Source organism: Mustela putorius, unplaced genomic scaffold (assembly GCF_011764305.1).
Source record: "Mustela putorius furo isolate JIRA1106 unplaced genomic scaffold, ASM1176430v1.1 tig00003867_pilon_pilon_pilon, whole genome shotgun sequence".
Classification (NCBI taxonomy): Eukaryota; Metazoa; Chordata; class Mammalia; order Carnivora; family Mustelidae; genus Mustela; species Mustela putorius.
In genome coordinates this window covers 519,652-539,120 of record NW_025422019.1, presented here as the reverse complement: position 1 = coordinate 539,120, position 19,469 = coordinate 519,652, and the positions used below count along the sequence as shown (strand labels likewise).

The window sequence follows — 19,469 nt, the reverse complement described above, 5'->3', positions numbered from 1 at the left end:
CTACATAATTTATTTTGGTTCTCAAGTTGTTCCAGATTTCACCATGGGGAGCTTTTTCAGGTTTATTCCTGTGTCCTTTGACATGCCTCCATGATTTTATTTTTTGAGCATTTCTTACTTCTACATCAAGCTCCAGGCTCAGGTTGTGCTTTCGCTGCTATAGTTCTAGAGCCACTCATTTCTCTAAGCAGCCCTGGCTCCTTTTATTGGAGGATGGCAATTGGACAAAGACCAGGGTGCAAACAACTTTTTCAGTTGAAAATTAAACCTCCACTTAAGCAAAGTTGAGGATGCCTCAAGTCCCTCCCCTCCCTCCTATGACTACCCGTGCTCGGCCACTGCCTCCGCGATTATTCCGGGCGCGCGGCCGGACGCATGCGCGCGGGGAGGTGTGACGTTGCACAGCGGCCCGGACGTAGGCGTGAGGCAGTCGGACCCCAGGAACCCCAGTGGCGTCCTTGCGGTCACGCGCCCTGCTTCGGTGCTCCGCGGCGGCTGGAGAGTTCGCAGGTAAATGTGTTCATCCGGTCCAGGCGACTCCAGGGTCCCTTCTTTTCCCCACCGTCCAGAGTTGGTTCCTTTGGAGCCTTTCCCTAGAGTCGCCCAGCCTGTCACCACTCGGAGACGATCCCTTCTCTACCCGCGGTCCCGCACGTCTTCGGCGTCGGTCCCTTAGAGCCTTGGTGAGAAAGTCGTCCCTCTCCGCGCGTCCTCCCCTTCCCGGGTGTAGGTCCCTGCAGAACTTCTCGTACAGCCGCCCAGCCCCGCATCCCTCGGAGAGAACCCCACCTTACACCCAGCGGCCCGCCCCTCCCCGGCGTAGATCCCAGCCTCCTCTAGCGGCGTTCCCTCGGCGCGCGTCTGAGGCGACCCCCCAGACTCCCGGACCCACCTTCTTTCTTCACTTCCTGGTGTTGGCCCCACCAGAGTCTCCTCTGGAGCGGTGCCGCTACGCGTGCCCTCTTCTTCCCCCGTGTCGACTCCTCCAGAACCTTCCTTAGAGCCGCCCATCCCGTCCCCCTCGGAGCGGACCCCCTCGGCTTCGGCCAGGCTAGAGCTGCGCAGCTCCAAGCCGCTCGGGAGGCACTGTTCTCGGCCCTTGGTGCCGTCGTGCCCTCCCCTGTAGAGCCGCCCAGACCCGCACCCCTCCAAGAGCACCCCCTCCTCCCGGTGAGCGTCCCTCCTCTTCCGAGCCCCTGTGGCGCCTCCTACAGCGCCACCCACTCGGCGCCCCTCTGAGGAGATCCCCGACCCACGCCCCTTCTCCCCTCTCTGGTGTGGGTCTCTCCAGAGCTTCCCCTTGAGCTGCCCAGTCCTGCCCGAGCTCTCCTGCTGCTGTCCCCGTTCCCTCAGGTGCTCCCCGCGGGCCCGCCACCTTTCCGCCTGCACGGGTCTCCCAGAGCCTAGTAGCTGCCTTGCCCGCACCGAGATTGCACTCTCCTTAGGAACAGAGCAGCATTGAAGCTGAGGACTCGCGGGTGCGACTGGCCCCCACTTCCTTTCACTTATTTCTGGCTTTGTAGTGGTTGGTGGTTAGTCTTAGGACTTTTGGTTGCACATTACCTTTTTTCACGTTTGATCTTTTCACTCAGCCAGATCGGGAACTCCGGAGCGCAGGGTTTTTATTTTGTGTGGGCAGAGAGTTTTTTGTTTTTATCTCAAATGTAAAGTATTTACATAGAAGAGGCTTCGTAAAAATGAAGGAATAGTAAGTTCCTGTTTTTCAGGGCGTGTGGAGGGTATGCGGTATAATGGCCATACTGTCAAGAAATCTAGAGGAACGCGGTTAATTCCCAACGCCATTGACTCCTGGCCCCCGAGAATCTTTTTTTTTTTTTTTTTTTAAAACCTCTTCTGACTAGGACAGGGTGGAGTCACTGACAGAGGCTGGAGTATTTATAACGAAAGGGGGGAAGTTCTGGGTCTCTTGGTCTTTGAGGAAGCTATAGCCAGTGCAGGAAATGAGTTGTCTGAAGTCACAAGGGGAATTAGGGCCCTAGCTGACGAGGACTGTCAGCTGCTTATTGTGGCCGTCATTATTTGTCGAACAGATCAATGACCAAAATATATGTGATTGTCTTAAGGGCCAGCCTATACGTGGCAATGAGAATGCCTGGGGTTTATTTTTCGCATTAGTGATTTTTATACTTGACTCCCCTGCCCCTCCCCAACATATTGATCTCTGAGGGCAGGAATTCAGAATGCTTCAGGATGGTCCTGGCAGACAACTTAGTGTTCAGTATATGCTTACTAAAGGAAGCTGCAGAAAAGAACTCAGAACCTGACAGAGGTTCTTCACTAGCATATTTTTAATTGTGTTGGCATATTCTGTAGGTAAAATTCCTAATAATCTCAAGGACTGAATTTATGAAACTTGTACATCATTCTATAGAATGAAGAACAGATAACACTCTGTGTGATAGTCATATTACTTCTCTGGAAGATAGAGTGTTCTTTTCTGATTGCCTCTAGAAACTTTTCTGAGCTTCCCAGCTTGCCACTCTACATAAATATTTGGGTTCTTTCTCCTTAACTCTGCCTTTTTTTCCTTTCCAGATGTCTAAAGAAATTAAAAATTATTAGTGTCTGTAACTATGAAAAACTTCAGAGAATAAAATAAACATATTACAAAATGAGGGTTAGTTGTGTTTCATTGGTTGTATGTTTGCTTCTGAATTTGATGGTGAGGATAGAAAGTTGAGCTTTCTTGCCTGTCCAGCGTGTCTCTCCTTTGATGAGTGCTATATTAGGCTTGTTATTGAGAAGTGGTTGCTACATGGTAATGGTCAGTGCTATATATGAACTAAATGATGATGTATCATCCAGTTTTTGTTCCCTGTATTTAGAGGCACTTGGGAATTCTTGTTGCCTTTACAATATCGTTCTTTTTTTTTTTTTTAAGATTTTATTTAAACATTTATACATTGCGAGAGTGCATGCGTGTGTGTGTGTGCGCACGTGTGTGCGCACACACACACACACACACACACAGAGTGAGGAAGGCAGAGGAAGATTATCTTCACGCAGACTTTGTGCTAAGTGCAGAGCCTAAGGCAGGGCTCAGTCTCACACCCCATGAAATCATGACCTTAGCCAAAGCCAAGTTATCCAGGCACCCCTAAAGATTTTATTTTTAAGTAATCTCTACACTCAATGTGGGGCACAAACTCACAACCCTGAGATCAAGAGTGGCATGTTCTACTGATGAAGCCAGCCAGGTGCCCCTGCATTATCATTTTTGAAGAACAGAGTTTTTCTTCCTTTGATAAGGTAGTCACTTTTACAGTTAAAGTACAGAGAGGACTAGCTAGAGGAACAAGTGTATTGTGAGTGAGTCAGTTGTAGACAGCCTTGAATTGCACTTCTTAGAACAAGATAGTATTGTAATTATAGCTGTTCTCTCTTTTGGAGTGCCTCATATGGGGCTCTTTGGGCATATTATCTCAGTTAACTGTCACACTTAACCTCATGAGATAACTAGTAATGTCCTGTCATATAGGTAAGAAAGTGAGGCTTGGGAGGTTTGCTTTTGTGCTCATAGTCATAGCAGTTAGTAAGAGGTAGAGCTCAGAACTGCCAGATTCCAAAGGGAATATTCTTCCTACCTGTTAAAATTGATGTCTTTTGGATTCAGTGTTTTGTTTTGTTTTTAAAGGTTTTATTTTAGAGAGTGCGTGTGCACTCATGAAGTGGGGTGTAGAGGGATAGGGAGAAGGAATCTGAAGCCGACTCTATGCTGAGTGCACATCTGCACATGGGGCTTGATCTCATGATCCTGAGATCAGGACTTCAGCTGGAACCAAGAGGTGGGATGCTTAACCAACTGAGCCACCCAGGTACCCTTGGATTCAGTGTTTTTAAAATGATTTGAGTTCACATTTAAACTAATTTGAATTGCTGAATATGATTTATATTTAAAAACTTCCTATAGATTTACTGGCCTGTGAGTAATGTGGGTATTTTGCAGGTAGTTAGTTTGCTGGTGTTTTATTGTCTAGAGACCAACCTCAGGACTTTTGTCTGATGAGTTTTAGTTTATGCAATAGATCTTGCTCCAGGATAGAAATAGTGGAATGCTGAAATAAGTTGTGAAGTAATGTGGAATTCAGCAAGGTAAGGCAAAGAAATATTCCTGTTCCTTAAGGGATGGATTTGGTTATGTGTTCTGCAAGGTTTTTTGTTTTTTGCTTTTATTTCTAGTGTACATGTATTCAAATTTTAACCTTCAAGGGCATCTTTATTAAGTCTTCTAAGCCATTTGAGAAGCAGTGTAATGTGCTACTATCTTCTGGAATGTTCTGGACAAATTTTAGTCATGTGGCTAGTGAGGAAGTAAAGTGATAATAATGATAATTGCTGTGTGAGCAGCTCCCATTTCTTGAGTTTTAGTAATGTCAGGCACTATGCCAAACACATGTTCTTTCACCCAGTTTTCCAAATGTCAAGTAGTTATTGGTATTCTCATTGTATAGATCAAGAAACTAAGGCTTGAAAAAGTTAGGTAACTTGCCCAAGGTTATTTATTTACTTATTTCCCAACCCCCAAGTTTATTTATAAATGAGTGAGTCAGGATTTGAACACGGGTCATCTGCTTTTGTCCCTGCTGTTGGTGTTTTTGTCTTTGTGATTTAGGCCCTGTTTTCCCCTTAACTCACTTTAGTTGCATTTCAGGAGGGAGATTTAGTTGTTTGTGCTCCTTGTAATCCATCATTAATGTTGAAAATAGCAAAGCAGTCACCTGCATGGGTGATCTTGACATTACTGGTATTTCTTTTGTCTTGGATCCTCATTTTAATATTACTGTTGTGCCTTCTGTGAAAATAATTCTCTTGTGAATTCCCGTGTTTAGTAACAAGAAATATGGACTTTACATATCTATGTAATATTTCTGTTTAACGCAGAGGGAAAATGAGACTATAGATGTTTAAAGTCTGCCCCCCCCACCCTCTCCCACCAGCACTGTTTCCAGGTACTCTCAAGGCAGGACAGGCTAGCAGGATCTGGGGTCAGGAATTGGGCTAGGCTGATGAGTAAGGTACTTCTTTTAGGCATATGAGTGCTCTGTAGGGCTGAGGGCAAGTAGGCTGAGTGATAGATAATGTCCCTTCTCCCTCTGCTCTGTGGTCAGGATTCAGGAGCCTGGCAGGGTGCAGACTCTAGATAGAAAGATGCAGCTGTGGTCCAGCTTAGGTGACATGGGCCATTTAAGGTGTAGTTGATGGCAGCTGCTTATTTAAGTACTTGTAGCCTTTGGTGTATCTTATTTATAAGCCCTTGGTGTATCTTATATGGAGGATCTGTATTGTGTTACATGTTGCTTATGGGTTGGGAGCCAGAGGCAAGGGTTCTCTTGTTTCAGAGGCTGAGACTAAGGCTGATGAGGCAATATGCTTCATGTGGTGGTCATGATACCAAAGTGATGCCTGACAGAAGAGGCTAGTAGGCACAGTCAAAGGACACACATCTCTTTAATGGGGATAAAGAACTTGTTCTCCTACATTCAGATGAATGCCCACCTTGCAGTCTCTGCTAGATGGCAAAATGCCCTGGCTTCAGTCCCCCAAGAAGATGTGCTGCAGTAGATGGTATTGCCTAATTAGAGTGAAGATCTCACAAGGGGTTTTAGGAGGCTTTTATTATCATGGGGCTTTAATCTTTTCTTGGTGTCTTTTGACTTTTCTGGAGACTGACTTGTAAGTGCCTGCTCAGCAAGTGCAAGTAACCAAACTCAAGTGTATTCCTGAGGGTGTGAGTCCAAGGTTCGTTTCCTGAACATCCTTCTTCCCAGTAGCCTGTTTTAGGCTGTTTCAAAGCCTGTTCCTCTGATATTCCCTACTGCATAAATTTTGTACAGTTGAGTCCTTAACTCAGAAGTCCAGACTTCCTGTTAAAAAAGAAATTGTAGTGTTCTAGTAAACATGACAAAGATCTCTATTACTGTAATAACCATTTGAATTATCTAGTGAGGAGAAGGTATACAAATCAAAGTATTTAAACAAATTTTAACCCCCCCCCACCCCATCCCTTGTTGAAGGAAATCCGAACTCACATTGGAAATTGTGTTTTCTCTGACACATTTCATAGCAGTGTATTTGATTTTTACTCATCTATACTAAGGATGCCTTTCATTCTCAGTTGGTTCTAATGAATTATAATTATTGTTCTCAATTTGGCATTATCAGAAGCCCTTCCTTCAGCTGGTTTGCTTCTTTATCCTTTCTAAAGGCATTCCTGAAAGTATCTTTGTTTTTTGGTAGTAGGCACATCTTGAGGTTTCCTGTCCCTAAGTTGTAACCAGCTCATTTTCAGGGAGCATTGATTCCTTTTAGAGGAGACCAGTATCAGAGATAAAAATCTGGATGCAGGGGTACATGTGAGATTGTCCCACAGAATGACTAAAGATAGGATGATACCAGAGAAAAAGCTACTTGAGTCCACAGAAGAATTACCCCTTTTCAAGAAGTCATGAGTTTCTGGCACCTGGGTGGATTAATAGGTTAAGTGTCCAACTTTTGATCTCAGCTCAGGTCCAATATCCAGGTCATGCATTCAAGCCCTGTGTTGTGCTCCAAGACACCGCATGGAATTTACTTAAAAAGAACAAAAATCCCCCCAACCCACACGATTTTCTATTGCTAATTCCAGTTTGTTTCTTTCAGCCTTGTAATACTCTAATTTTCTCTTACTCTAATGGTTTTGAATTTTTTTTATAGACACATTAAAGATAATGATGTCCTCTTGATGTAGAAGCTTTTTTTTTTTTTTAAGATTTTATTTATTTATTTGACAGAGATCACAAGTAGGCAGAGAGGCAGGCAGAGAGAGAGAGAGGAGGAAGCAGGCTCCCCGCTGAGCAGAGAGCCCGATGTGGGGATCAATCCCAGGACCCTGGGATCATGACCCGAGCCAAAGGCAGAGGCTTTAACCCACTGAGCCATCCAGGTGCCCTTTATTTATTTATTTTTTTTTAACTTTTAAAATTTAAATTCAATCCAGTTAGCATATAGCACATTATTGGTTTCAGGGGTAGAATTTAGTGATTCATCAGTTGCATATAAGAGCCAGTGCTCTTCACATCAAGTGCCCTCCTTAATGCCCATCACCCAGTTACCTCCTCCCACCTACCTCCCTTCCAGCAACCCTCAGTTTGTTTCCCGGAGTTCTGTGTCTCTTGTGCTTTGGCTCCCTCTCTATTTTTCTTTTCTTGTACCTTCCCTTGTCCTATATTCATTTGTTTTGTTTCTTAAATTTCACATATGAATGAAATTAAATGGTATTTGTGTTTCTCTGACTTATTTTGCTTAGCATAATACCCAATGACGTTCCATGCATGTTGTTGCAAATGGCAAGATTTCATTCTTTTTGATGGTTGAGTAATATTCTATTATAGATAGCTACACACATACCTAGACACACACATACACACACACACACCAGGTCTTCTTTATCCATTTATCTGTCATTGGACATGTCAACTCTTTCTACAGTTTGGCTGACGTGGACATTACTCCTATAAACATTGGGGTGCAGATGCCCTTCTGGATCATTACATTTGCATCTTTGGGGTTAATATCTAGTAGTCCAGTTGCTGGTTTTTTTTTTTTTTTTTAAGATTTTATTTATTTGACAGAGAGAGATCACAAGTAGGCAGAGAGGCAAGCAGAGGGGGTGGGGGAGGAAGCAGGCTCCTTGCCTAGCAGAGAGCCCGATTCAGGACCCGATCCCAGGACCCTGAGATAATGACCTGAGCTGAAGGCAGAGGCTTAACCCACTGAGCCACCCAGGCAGCCCCAGTTGCTGCGTTTTAAGGTAACTCTATATTTAACTTCTTGAGGAACCTCCATACTGTTTTCCAGAGTGGCTGCACCAACTTGAATTTCCATTAACAGTGAAAGAGGGTTCCCCTTTCTCCACATCCTCACCAACATCTGTTGTTTCCTGACTTGTTCATTTTAGCCATTCTGACTTGTGTGAGGTGGTATCTCATAAAGGTTTTGATTTTTATTTTCCTTGATGCCAAGTGATGTTGAGCATTTTTTCATGTGTGTGTTAGCCATTTGTGTATGTCTTCTTTGGAGAAGTGTCTGTTTATGTCTTCTGCCCATTTCTTTACTGGATTTTTTGTTTTTTGGGTGTTGAGTTTGTTAAGTTAATAGATTTTTGGGTTCTAGCCCTTTATCTGATATGTCATTTGCAAATATCTTTTCCTAGTCATTGGGTTGCCTTTTAGTTCTGTTGGTGTTTCCTTTTCTGCACAAAAGCTTTTTATCCTGAAGAAGTTGCAGTATTCCTTTTTTTTTTTTTTTTAAGATTTTATTTCTTTAGAGAGACTGTATGTGCGCTTGCTCTCATACTCAAGTGTGAGCAGGGAGGGGTAAAGGAGGAGGAAGAGGGAGAAAGAATCTGAAGCCTACTCTGCACTCAGTGTGGAGCTGGATGTTGGGCTTGATCCCTGGATCATGACTTAAGCTGAAGCCAAGGGTCAGATGCTTAACCAACAGAGCCATCAAAGCAGCACCCAATAGTTCATTTTTGCTTTTGTTTCCCCTCTGTTTGTAGACGTGTCTAGCAAGAAGTCAAAGAGGTGTTCTCTTTAGGATTTTGATGGATTCCTGTCCCACATCTTCCATCCATTTTGAGTTTATCTTTGTGTGTGGTGAAAGAAAGTGGTTCATTCTTTTGTGTGTGGCTGTCCAATTTTCCCAACACCATTTTTTGAAGAGACTCTCTTTTTTCCATTGGCTATTTCCTGCTTTGTCAAAGATTAGTTGACCATAGAATTAAGGGTACATTTCTGGGTTTTCTGTTCTTTTCCATAGATCTGTGTGTCTGATTTTGTGCCAGTACTGTACTGTTTTGATAATTACAGCTTTGTAATACAACTTGAAGTCCAGAATTGTGATGCTTCCAGCTTTGGTTTTCTTTTTCAGGATTGCTTTAGGTATTTGGGGTCTTTTGTTCATCCATACAAATTTTAGGATTGTTTCTTCCAGCTCTGTAAAAAAATGCTGATGCTTTTTGATAGGGATTACATTGAAAGTGTAGATTGCTTTGGACAGTATAGACGTTTTAATGATGTTTGTTCTTCTACTCCATGCTTGTGGAGTGTTTTTCCATTTCTTTTTGTCTTCCTCAATTTCTTTCATAAGTGTTCTATAGTTTTCAGAGTAGTTAGTTTTATTCCTAGATATCTTATGGGTTTTGGTACATTTGTAAATTGGTACAATTGTACAATTGTCAATGGGATTGATTCCTTAATTTTTCTTTCTTCTGCTTCATTAGTGTATAGAAGTGCAACTGACTTCTGTGTGTTGATTTTATATCTTGAGACTTTGCTGAGTTTCTGTATCAGTTCTAACAATTTTTGGGTAGAGTCTTTTGGGTTTTCTAGAGTTGTGAAGAGTGAAAGTTTGACTGCTTCTTTGCTGATTTGTATGCCTCTTACTTCTTTTTTTTTGATTGCTGAGGCTAGGACTACCAGTATTATGTCGAACAACAATGGTGAGAGTGGATATCCCTGTTGTGTTCTTGACCTTAGGGGAAAAACTTTTAGTTCTTCCCCAATGAGGATGAAACTCACAGTGGGTTTTTCATATATGGCTTTTATGATGTTAGGTGTGTTCCCTCTATCCTTACGTGATGCAGGGTTTTTATTAAGGGGATACTATATTTTTATTAAGGGATACTATATTTTGTCAGATGCTTTTTGTGCATCAATTAAGAGGATCATATGATTCTTGTCCTTTCTTTTATTGATGCGGTGATTATTTATTGGTGATGAACCACCCCTGCAGCCCAGGAGTAAATCCATCCTACTTGGTCATGGTGAATAATCCTCTTAATATTCTGTTGGATCTTATTGGATGGTATCTTAGTGAGAATTTTGGCATCCATGCTTGTCAGGGATATTGATCTGTATTTCTCCTTTTTAGTGGGGTCTTTGTCTGATTTTGGGATCAAGGTAACGGCCTCATAGAATGAGTTTGGAAGTTCCTTCTATTTCTGTTTTTTGGAATAGTTTCAGGAGAATAGGTATTAATTTGTCTTTAAATGTTTGGTTGATTTCCTCTGGGAAACAATTTGGCCCTGGACTTTTTTTGTTCGGAGATTATTTACTGATTCAATGTCTTTGCTGGTTATAGGTTTATGCAGTTTTTCTATTTCTTCCTGCTTCAGTTTTGGTAATTTATACGTCTCTAGGAATGCATCTATTTTTTCCAGATTGCCCAATTTGTTGACATGTAATTGCTCATAATAATCTCTTAATTGTTTGTATTTCTGTGGTGTTGGTTGAGATTTCTCCTCTTTCATTCACGATTTTATTAATTTGGGTTCTTTCTCTTTTCTTTTTGGTAAGTCTGGGTAGGGGTTTATCAATCTTACTAATTCTCTCAAAGAACCAACTCCTAGTTTCATTGTTCTGTTCTTTTTTTTTTTTTTCTAAATTAATTTCTATATCATTGATTTCTGCTCTAATCTTTATTTTCTCCTGCTGAATTTAGGCTTTATTTGCTATTATTTATCCAGTTCCTTTAGGTGTAAGGTTAGGTTGTATATTTGAGATTTTTCTTGCTTCTTGAGAAAGGCCTGTATTGCTATGTGCTTTTCTCTTAAGACTGCCTTTGCTGCATCCCAAAGGTTTTGGACTGTTGTGTTTTCATTTTCATTTGCTTCCATATATTTTTTAAATTCTTCTTTAATTTCCCATTTGCCTCATTCATTCTTTAGTAGGATGTTCTTTAAACTCCATATATATTTTTTTCTTTTTAAATTTTTTCTCAAATGGCCTGGTATTGATTTCTGTTTCTTCATGTTTATATACCCAGGTACCTGAAAGTAAAACCCAACCTCCCAGGAAGTAAGTACTAAGAGAATAGAGGTATAATATCTGGCAACTCAGATGCTGACCTATACAATTTGTAGATAATAGGAAATCTCTAGGTCCTTAAGGTTTTAGCATGAACTCTCTTTTAAACTCCTATCTTCATGGTCGGTAGTGTTACTAAATTTGCAGGTATGTAAAGTTGTTGGTCTCAGGTTCTTAAAAGACCTTTGAGTAAATGTAACTGTTCTTATCCCAGGACTGACATTTTGACTATTTTTACATAACCACCAACAGATCAAGTACCAGTGAAGTTGTATGATAGCATTTCAGCCAGATTTTATTGTATTGTATTATGACTTGGTAGCTACCAATACCTCCTAATAATTTTTTGGTCTATACCCAGGTATTTTCCTTTTCACATGAAATACAGATTAAGAATTCATGTTATGATGATGGTAGGACACTTTAGTATAATTATTCAGGATTTGGCGTGAATGAATACTGATTTATGCTCTGGGGTAATAACACCACTACAGAAATGTTGTCTACAGCATTGCATCACCCATCTTTAATTAAGTTTAATCTGTTGCTTTTATTGCAGGGTAAGCTACATGAAAACAGGGACTTTAGCTTGGTCACTGCTGTGTCCTTAGTGCCTACTACAAGGTTGGGCACACATTAGCATTCAGTATTTGTTGGATGAAAATATGATGGTGTCTGTTTTGAAATAAATGATTATTTTAGGAAGGTTTTTTCCCCTTCTTTTCTTGCTGTAGGTTTAGAAAACCATTCAACCTGGTTTAAATAATAAACTGTCATTTTGCTTAACAGCCTTGGATTAGGGAGGGTTTCCTGGTCAGTGATAGGTGCTGTTAGCCCTCTAGTCAGCGGCACTTGGCTTAGTCCCTTTTAGTCAGCAGTGAGCAGCATTTATGTGCACTCAGAAAAAGGGGAGAGACTGCCTTTCTGTTTCTAGTTTACCTGAGTGTGTGGGAGAAAAATGGGGAAAGATGAAAAACTTACTTCCTTTCATGGAGAGGACAGACAGCATGAGTTGGCAGAAATCACAAGGATATTAAGAACATTTAATATATGAGATTTGGGAGATGCTGGAGTATAGGATGAACCAAGCTTGTGTAGCTTATTTTGTAAAGGTTTGGAGAATGGTGAGAATTTAGTCAGACATGGGAAAAATTAAAGGTGGGGGGACTGATTTGTTCTTATCAGGTGCCCACTTAGGCTTTTCTTCTGTTTTGCTAACCTTCCAGCCCTTAAAGAGAATACCTAAAAATGCTAAAGTAGAAAACAAAAATGGTCCAAATAAATTCTCCAAGTAAGATCTATTTTTTTTTTTAAAGATTTTGTTTGTCTATTTGAAAGAGACACAGCACAAGCAGATTCCCCACTGAGTGGCGAGCCTGACTTGGGGCTTGATTTGAGGACCCCAAAATTATGACCTGAGCTGAAGTCAGATGCTTAACTGACTGAGCCACCCAGGTATCCCTATTTTTTTTAATTCCAAAAAAATTTTTTTAAGTTATCTCTATGACCAAAATGGAACTCAAACTCACAACCCTGAGATCAAGTATCGCATGTTTTACCAACTGAGCCCACAAGGAGCCCCTAAAATCTGTTGATGAAAGAAAAAGGATATAATACATGGAAATTGTTAAAAAATTAAGTATTAATAGAAAGGTGTAATAGGACTGAATAGTCACTTTTTCTTCTTTTTTTCGAAAAATCTATTTATTTTAGAGAGCACTTGTATGTGCAAAGGGAAGGTGGGTAGTGAGAGTTAAAAGCAGACTCCTCACTGCATATGGAGCCTGATGTGGGGCTCCATGTCACAACCGTGAGCTCACTCATTGAACCGAAACCAAGAGTCGGATGCACAACCAACTGTGCGACCCAGGTGCCCCTAGTCACCTTCCTTTCTGATACATACACAGCATTGCCTCATTTCTTCTCCGCAGAGATACACGTGGTTAAGAGTTTCTGTGATTCCTTCCCCAAAACAATTGTGCAGATATCAGCACACATTTTTCTACCTCCTTTTTCATATCTGCATAATGATCTTTCATTTGTAGAGGTACCCTTTGAGCCATTTTCTGAAGTGGATCACTTTGGATGGGGCTAGTATTTTGCAGTATAAGCAACATTGCCGTATATACATTGCCAATATACAGATCTGTTGGTAGACCTCTGCACATCTGTCAGTGAAGCATAATCCTAGTAATCGTGAAATTTCTGGGTCACAGTTTATGAACGTTTAAAATTTTGATGGATGTCAAATCTTCCTCCCAGAGGTTTGTACCAGTTTTCACTCCTGCCATTTTGCTTACTCCTTTCTGGGTATCCTAGTTTTCTTCATTTGTGTCTATCTGATAGGTAATATTGTGACTTGTGTTTTGAATTTTGTCTTTAGAATTAAGAGAGAAATTGAATATCTTACAAATTTTTTGCTCATTAAGGTTCCTTTTCTTGTAAACTGCTGGGTGATGGTCATTTCTGTTATGTGTGAGCTATGGATGTGAAGGAAATTAGCTCTTTGCTGCCATATAGTTGTAAATGTTTTTTCTTAATCTTTTGTCTTTTTGACTTGTTTTTCCACTCAGATTTTTATTTTTATGGAGTTAAATTTATCACACTCTTTCTTGACTTCTTGAATTCTGTTCTGACCAGCCACTTGGCTTGTTGACACTAGTGCACATCTGACTGGGCTGTGTGAATTCAACTGGTCACACCAGGAATAAAGCTGAAGCAGTGGACCCCAGAGCCCCAGGACACTGGGCATGTTTGGAGAAGTCACAAATCCTTGACAGAGCTAAATCTTAGTGTTCCTTGGGTGCCTTATGTCTGTTGAGTGGTGTTAGATTTAGTAAGGTGGGCAGAGTATTGAGCCAAAAGCCTAGAGTGGGAGGTGTGGGGAGGGGTTTTATTGTCCCTATTGAGGAGGTATTAGGTAAATGCCAGATGGCCAGTGAAATAAAATGGCTTTGGTGCCTTCCTCAACTGACACAGAAGGAGGTCAGGATGGACAGTTAAACCAGATGGATGTGATTTTTGTGATAAAACAAGAAATATGTGAACTTTTAAAACCTTTGGAATTTCCTGAGATAGAGGTGCTGAGTATCTTGTTATTCATAGTAAGCCCTTTTCAACCATATCTAAGCTTATGCTAATGAAGCAACTCTGGCTGGGCCCCTAGATAACTTTAGGATGGGGCCAAATTCCAGGGAACTCAACCTTGTGATTAGAAGGTTAGAACTTTCAGCCCCATCCCTGGACCTGCAGGGATGGGGAGAAGCTGGGGATTAAGTACAGTCACCAGTGGTCAGTAATTAATCAATCAGCCTACTTAATGCAACCTCCTTAAAACCCCTAAAGCCAGGGTTCTAAGAGCTTCTGGGTTAATAATCACATAGAGGTGCTGGGAGAGGGCAGTGTGCCTAGAGAAGGCATGGAAGGCTTACCCACCCATATGATGCTCTTTGCATCTCTTCCGGTCTGGCTTTTCCTGTGTTGTATCCTTTATAAGAAACAGGAAATGGTAAATAAAACACGTTCTTGAGTTCTGTGAATCATTCTGGCAAAATTACCAAATTTGAGGAGAGGTTGTGGGAACCCCCAATTTGTAGGTCAGAAATACTGGAGACTTAGAATTTGTTTCTAAAGTGGGAGCACTCTTGGGGAACTGAACCCTTAACTGATGCTAATTCTAGGTCAGAACTGAGTTGAATCAGTAGACGTCTAGTTGTTGTCCTGAGATTCAGAGAATTGGTTTTTAATGTAGAAAGACCCCACATGTTTGGTGTCAGAAGTGTTGTGAGTGAAAAACAGCTTAAATGGGCCATTCTCTTTTCTAGGTATAACTTTGAAATTGGCTGTTTCTTTTATAGGTGGAAAAATGGCATTTGTGAAGAGTGGATGGTTGCTGCGACAGAGTAAGTACAGAAGATGAGCCTGTTGGACTGGGTTTAGTGTTGTCTTAGGGTACATGTTTATTTCTTTTGCTGAAAAAGATCACATTTAAAAACAAACGTCAAAGTCTTATTAATTTTTAGAGCTCTGTGAACTGTGTTTTTGCTCACACAGAGTTCTTTCTTTGTTATAACCTTGATAGGAACCAGGGAATCGTGGTAGTCCCTGCTGGTTTATCTTTTTCTCACTAGGGTGCTCTATTTCTTATGGCTGACCTGAGTCCCTCCTGGAATCTAACCAAGCTGAACCCTGTCTCTGTGGGAAATACCTGTCTTATTTGGGGATTGAACAGTGACTAAGATTCTGAAATACTAGAGACTTTAATTATAGAGATGAAGATTTGATTTGAGAGATAAATAAAATTTTATTTCTTTTAGATAAACTAAAACTAGTTTATCCAGAACTAGTCTTTTGGATCTCCAAAAGAACTCTGCAGAAGAGAATCCGTTTTTTGTTTATTTTCTTTTAAAGACTTTAATTATTTGTTTGAGAAGGAGAGAGAGAGTGTATGAGCATGAGAGAGAATGAATGAGCGAGGGGATGTGTGGGGGGGGGTGGAGGGGTGGGGAAGGGCAGAGGGAGAGGGAGAAATACTCCCTGCTGAGCAGGGGAGCCCAATGCAGGACTGGGATCATGACCTGGGCCAAAGGCAGACACTTAACCGACTAAGCCACCCAGGTACCCAGGTTCATGGAATGTTCTAAAGTGAGAAGAACCAACTCTGTTCTTTGGAGAAAAAGTAAACAGATTATTCTGCTGTCCTTCTAAAAAGAGTATAGTTAAGGGAAAAGTGACTACTATATCACTTATGACTTTACCAAAAAACTGAGCTATAGTTTATACTGTTTATTGTTCAGATACAAATTTCTGTTATACCTTCAGAACTTAGCTAAAATTGAGACTAGCACTGAAGAATGGACTGCATACCTTAGATGGTTTATAAAAACTATTATTTATGAGGGTTGTTTGTGATCCTGTTACATAGATTTTACATATGTTATGTACTTATCACAGCAGATCTGTGAGGTGGGTGACATTATCCCGGTTTCTAGTTGAAGAAATTGAGTTTTAGTGATGTTAGGTAACTTAACACTGTGGGTGGCAAACCTGTATTGAGATTCAGGACTGTGTCATTTCAACATTGATACACTTTCTACCAGGAGACAAGCCTTCAGCTTATTTGTCCTGTCACTAGTTCTACATTCCTAGACCTGGAGCTGAACCAGGTGTCCTTTCAAGGTCTGTGACAGTTCTATATTCTAAGAATAGATAGAGCAGTGTTGGCTTGAAAAAGAAAGTCCTGGCATATTGGAGTCTAGCCCCAGTCTTAATATAAGTTTCTTTGTTTTGGGTTCTGTGATTCCATTCTTCCCTAAATTGTTAGGGGATGTGGAGAGCCTTGCTTGTGGAGACCTTGAGGATGTACCTTCCTTTCCTGGCCCTTTGGATATCCTCTGCTTTTCTTTTTAGGCTTTGCTGTGTCCTTGTTTGAGGACAAGCTTTCCTTTCTCCACCATGACTCAATGTAAATGTTCTGGCAACATAAATGAACAGTGACCATTTTGACTATTTTTTGTCCCTTCTCCCATCACTGCCTATGTGTGACATACACAAAATAGATATATTAAAAAAATTGTACAGACTTTTCTAGTTTCTTGGTCCATTGGCAGTCTTGAATGTATATTCAGAAAACTTACTCCATTTCCCCATCTTCGAATTTGTGGGTTGATTTTCCTTTGCAAAAACCAGAACTGTCGATCATAATAAAATAAGATGAGGTGAGATTTATTATACTCACTGGGTATAAACACAGATGGTTACAGGTATGCATAGTGGTCTAGAGGATTCCTTTTGTTGCCATTGCCACACAGACCTTTAGGACTCTGGAGGACAGCCTAAATTGGAAATCTGCAGTCAGGGCTTAGGTGGCAGGTGAGATACTTGCGTAGAACTCCCTAAACTGGTGATCCCGTCGTCTATATGTTTGGGTAGCTCTGTTGGATAGTTTTGTATAGCTCAAGGGGCTGCCAATCAAATGGATGCTGATGTCACTTATTTATCAGTTTGGGACAGCGCTGTGGATGCCCCTTTTTGCAAGGAGGCTGCCTGATAGATAAAAGAAATTTGGAAGGGTGATATGGTACATATTTTGTTATCACCAGTAATGGCTAGGAGAGCAAAAGGAGAGGTACATGGAATGGGGTTTGTGCACAATGGCCAAGAAGGGTGGGATCTAACAGGAACGAAGGATGTAATAGGTAGTGTGTGGGTGTGAGGAAGGAGTAGGGGTGACTGACTTGGCCTTTTTGTTTTCCTTTTTGTCTGACAGGGGAATTTCATTTTCATAAAGTCAAGTGCCTAGTCCAAGAATACAAATGATTGGATGAATTCCTTAAACTGATAGGATGTGTGAGGTAGCAGGACAGATGCATTCAGGATGGGAGTCAGTGTCCTGGCTGTGGGTACACCCAGTGTCTGAACCTGCTTCTGTGTCTGTCTGAGGCAGGGAGACCCTCCCACGCCATGGGCTTTAAGGGAAGATGAACGGTAAAGAAGAATATATGTGAAAGCTCTTTGAGAAAAAAACAAACATATTTTTTCAAAAGAGGAAGGCTTTACTCTTCTCTATATACTTTATATACTTTGTACATAGAGACTTCACAGTCCATTGTTCTCTGATCATTAGCAAAGTTATATACTACTGGGAAAGTTTTGATACGCTACATGGAAAATTAAATATTAGATGTTTCATTAGCTTAAAATGAAGGACTTTTTGTTTTTAAAAAATTTTTTGAGTATAATTGACATAGTCTTATATTAGTTTCAGGTGTACAACTCTATTATGCTATGCTCACCACAAACATAGTTACCATCTATTTCCATATATCACTATTACAATATCATTGATTGTATTCTTTGTGCAGTACCTTTTATTCCCATGACTTATTCATTTCATAACTGGAAGCCTCTATCTCTCACTATCCTTCCTCTGTTTTGCCCATCCCTCATCCCCCTCCCATTTGGCAAACATCAGTTTGTTCTCTGTATTTATGTGTCTTTTTCTTTTTTTAATGTTTGTTTATTCATTTAATTTTTTTTAGATTCCACATTGAGTGGAATCATGTGGTTTTGTCTTTCTCAGTGTGATTTATTTCACTTCTCAGTGTGATTTATTTCACTTAGCGCAATACCTTCTAAGTCCATCCATGTCATCACAAATGGCACAATCTCATCCTTTTTTTTACTACTGTGTAATATTTCATTGTCTGTAAATGTCACATCTTTCTTATCCATTTATCTGTCAATGGACACTTAGCAACTTAGGTTTCTTCCTTATCCTGGCTGTTGTAAATAATGCTGCAATAAACATGGTGACTATATGTTTTCGAATTAGTGTTTTTGTTTTCTTTGGATAAATAGTAGTGGAATTATTAGACCATATGGTATTTCCTTTTTTTTTTTTAAACATCTTAATTTAATTTTATTTTTTTCAGTGTTCCAAGATTCATTGTTTATGTACCATACCCAGTGCTCCATGCAATATGTGCCCTTCTTAATACCCACCACCAGGCTCATCCCTCCAGTCCCCTTCTCTCCAAAACCCTCAGTTTGTTTTTCAGAGTCCTCAGTCTCTCATAGTCCATATGGTATTTCTACTTTTAATATTTTGGGGTACATCCATACTGTTTTCCATAGTAGCTCTGCCAGTTTACATTTCCACCAACATATGAGGGTTCTTTTTTCTCTATATCCTCACCAACACTTGTTATCAAAATCAAGGTTTTATCAAACTTTAAAAAAAAATGGGGACTATTAAGTTGGCAGCATTCTTAGTACCTTTAGTGTAAGCTGCATGTAGCCTGGTATAGCATAGGTGTTTATGCCATTGGAGTCTGCTTTCATCTCCATTTTGTTGGAGCAACTTTGGGCAGCTGTATGCATGCATACTTACGGGGCCAGAGGAACGCTTCCTTTGTTTCCTTTGTTTTAGTTTTCTGTGAACTAGAGAATGAAGTCCTTGCTTTTTTGGCTCAAAACCAATGGGTTTCCATTTTTTTCAGGTACTATTTTGAAGCGTTGGAAGAAGAATTGGTTTGACCTGTGGTCAGATGGTCACCTGATCTATTATGATGATCAAACTCGGCATAGTGTTGAGGATAAGATCCATATGCCAGTAGACTGCATCAATATCCGCATCGGGCATGAGTGTTGGGGTAAGTGAGTCTGTTGTGGCCCACTTCTGTCCTCTACCCTTGACCATTTATGGTGGGAGTTGAATCATCTTCCTTTCTCATTTTGCTTTCATTGGCAGACCAAAGAAGGGTTTCATCTTTCATCAAAGAAGGGAGGTAACCACAGTGGGCACCCATATACTTGGATCATGAATCATATGGTTGGGACAGATTAATTTTCTCAACTGAATCAGACCCAGCAGTCCACATTCCTTGCTCTGTTATGGAGAAAGTGATGGAGAACAACCAGACTGCTGGGATCCCCAAGAAAGATGGAACCACCCTAGGTAGTACAGGTTTTGTTACTCAGAAACTGGCATCTTATTGATGACACCACCAGTCAGTTACTTAATCCATGATGCCTTGGCTTTCTGGAATTATTCTTTATATTCATTTTAAAGTAATACATTTTTAATAAGTATAGACTTTT

The 19,469-nt window shown here is 40.7% G+C and overlaps 1 protein-coding gene across 4 annotated transcripts in view; it reads left to right on the top strand.

Annotated features, from left to right (window-relative positions):
* Window positions 1-379: 379 nt before the first annotated feature.
* PLEKHB2 (pleckstrin homology domain containing B2) overlaps window positions 380-19,469 on the top strand; it is a 47,764-nt gene continuing 28,674 nt past the window's right edge. Inside the window, exons 1-3 of one of the 4 annotated variants that reach the window (XM_013048592.2) lie at window positions 380-510; window positions 14,726-14,770; window positions 18,869-19,021. In XM_013048592.2, coding sequence (XP_012904046.1) covers window positions 14,734-14,770; window positions 18,869-19,021 — 190 coding nt within the window. In that variant the 5' untranslated portion in view covers window positions 380-510; window positions 14,726-14,733. Of the gene's footprint in view, window positions 511-543; window positions 684-14,725; window positions 14,771-18,868; window positions 19,022-19,469 lie in introns of those variants that run through there. The other 3 variants (XM_004777766.3, XM_013048591.2, XM_013048593.2) reach the window with 3 other exon arrangements.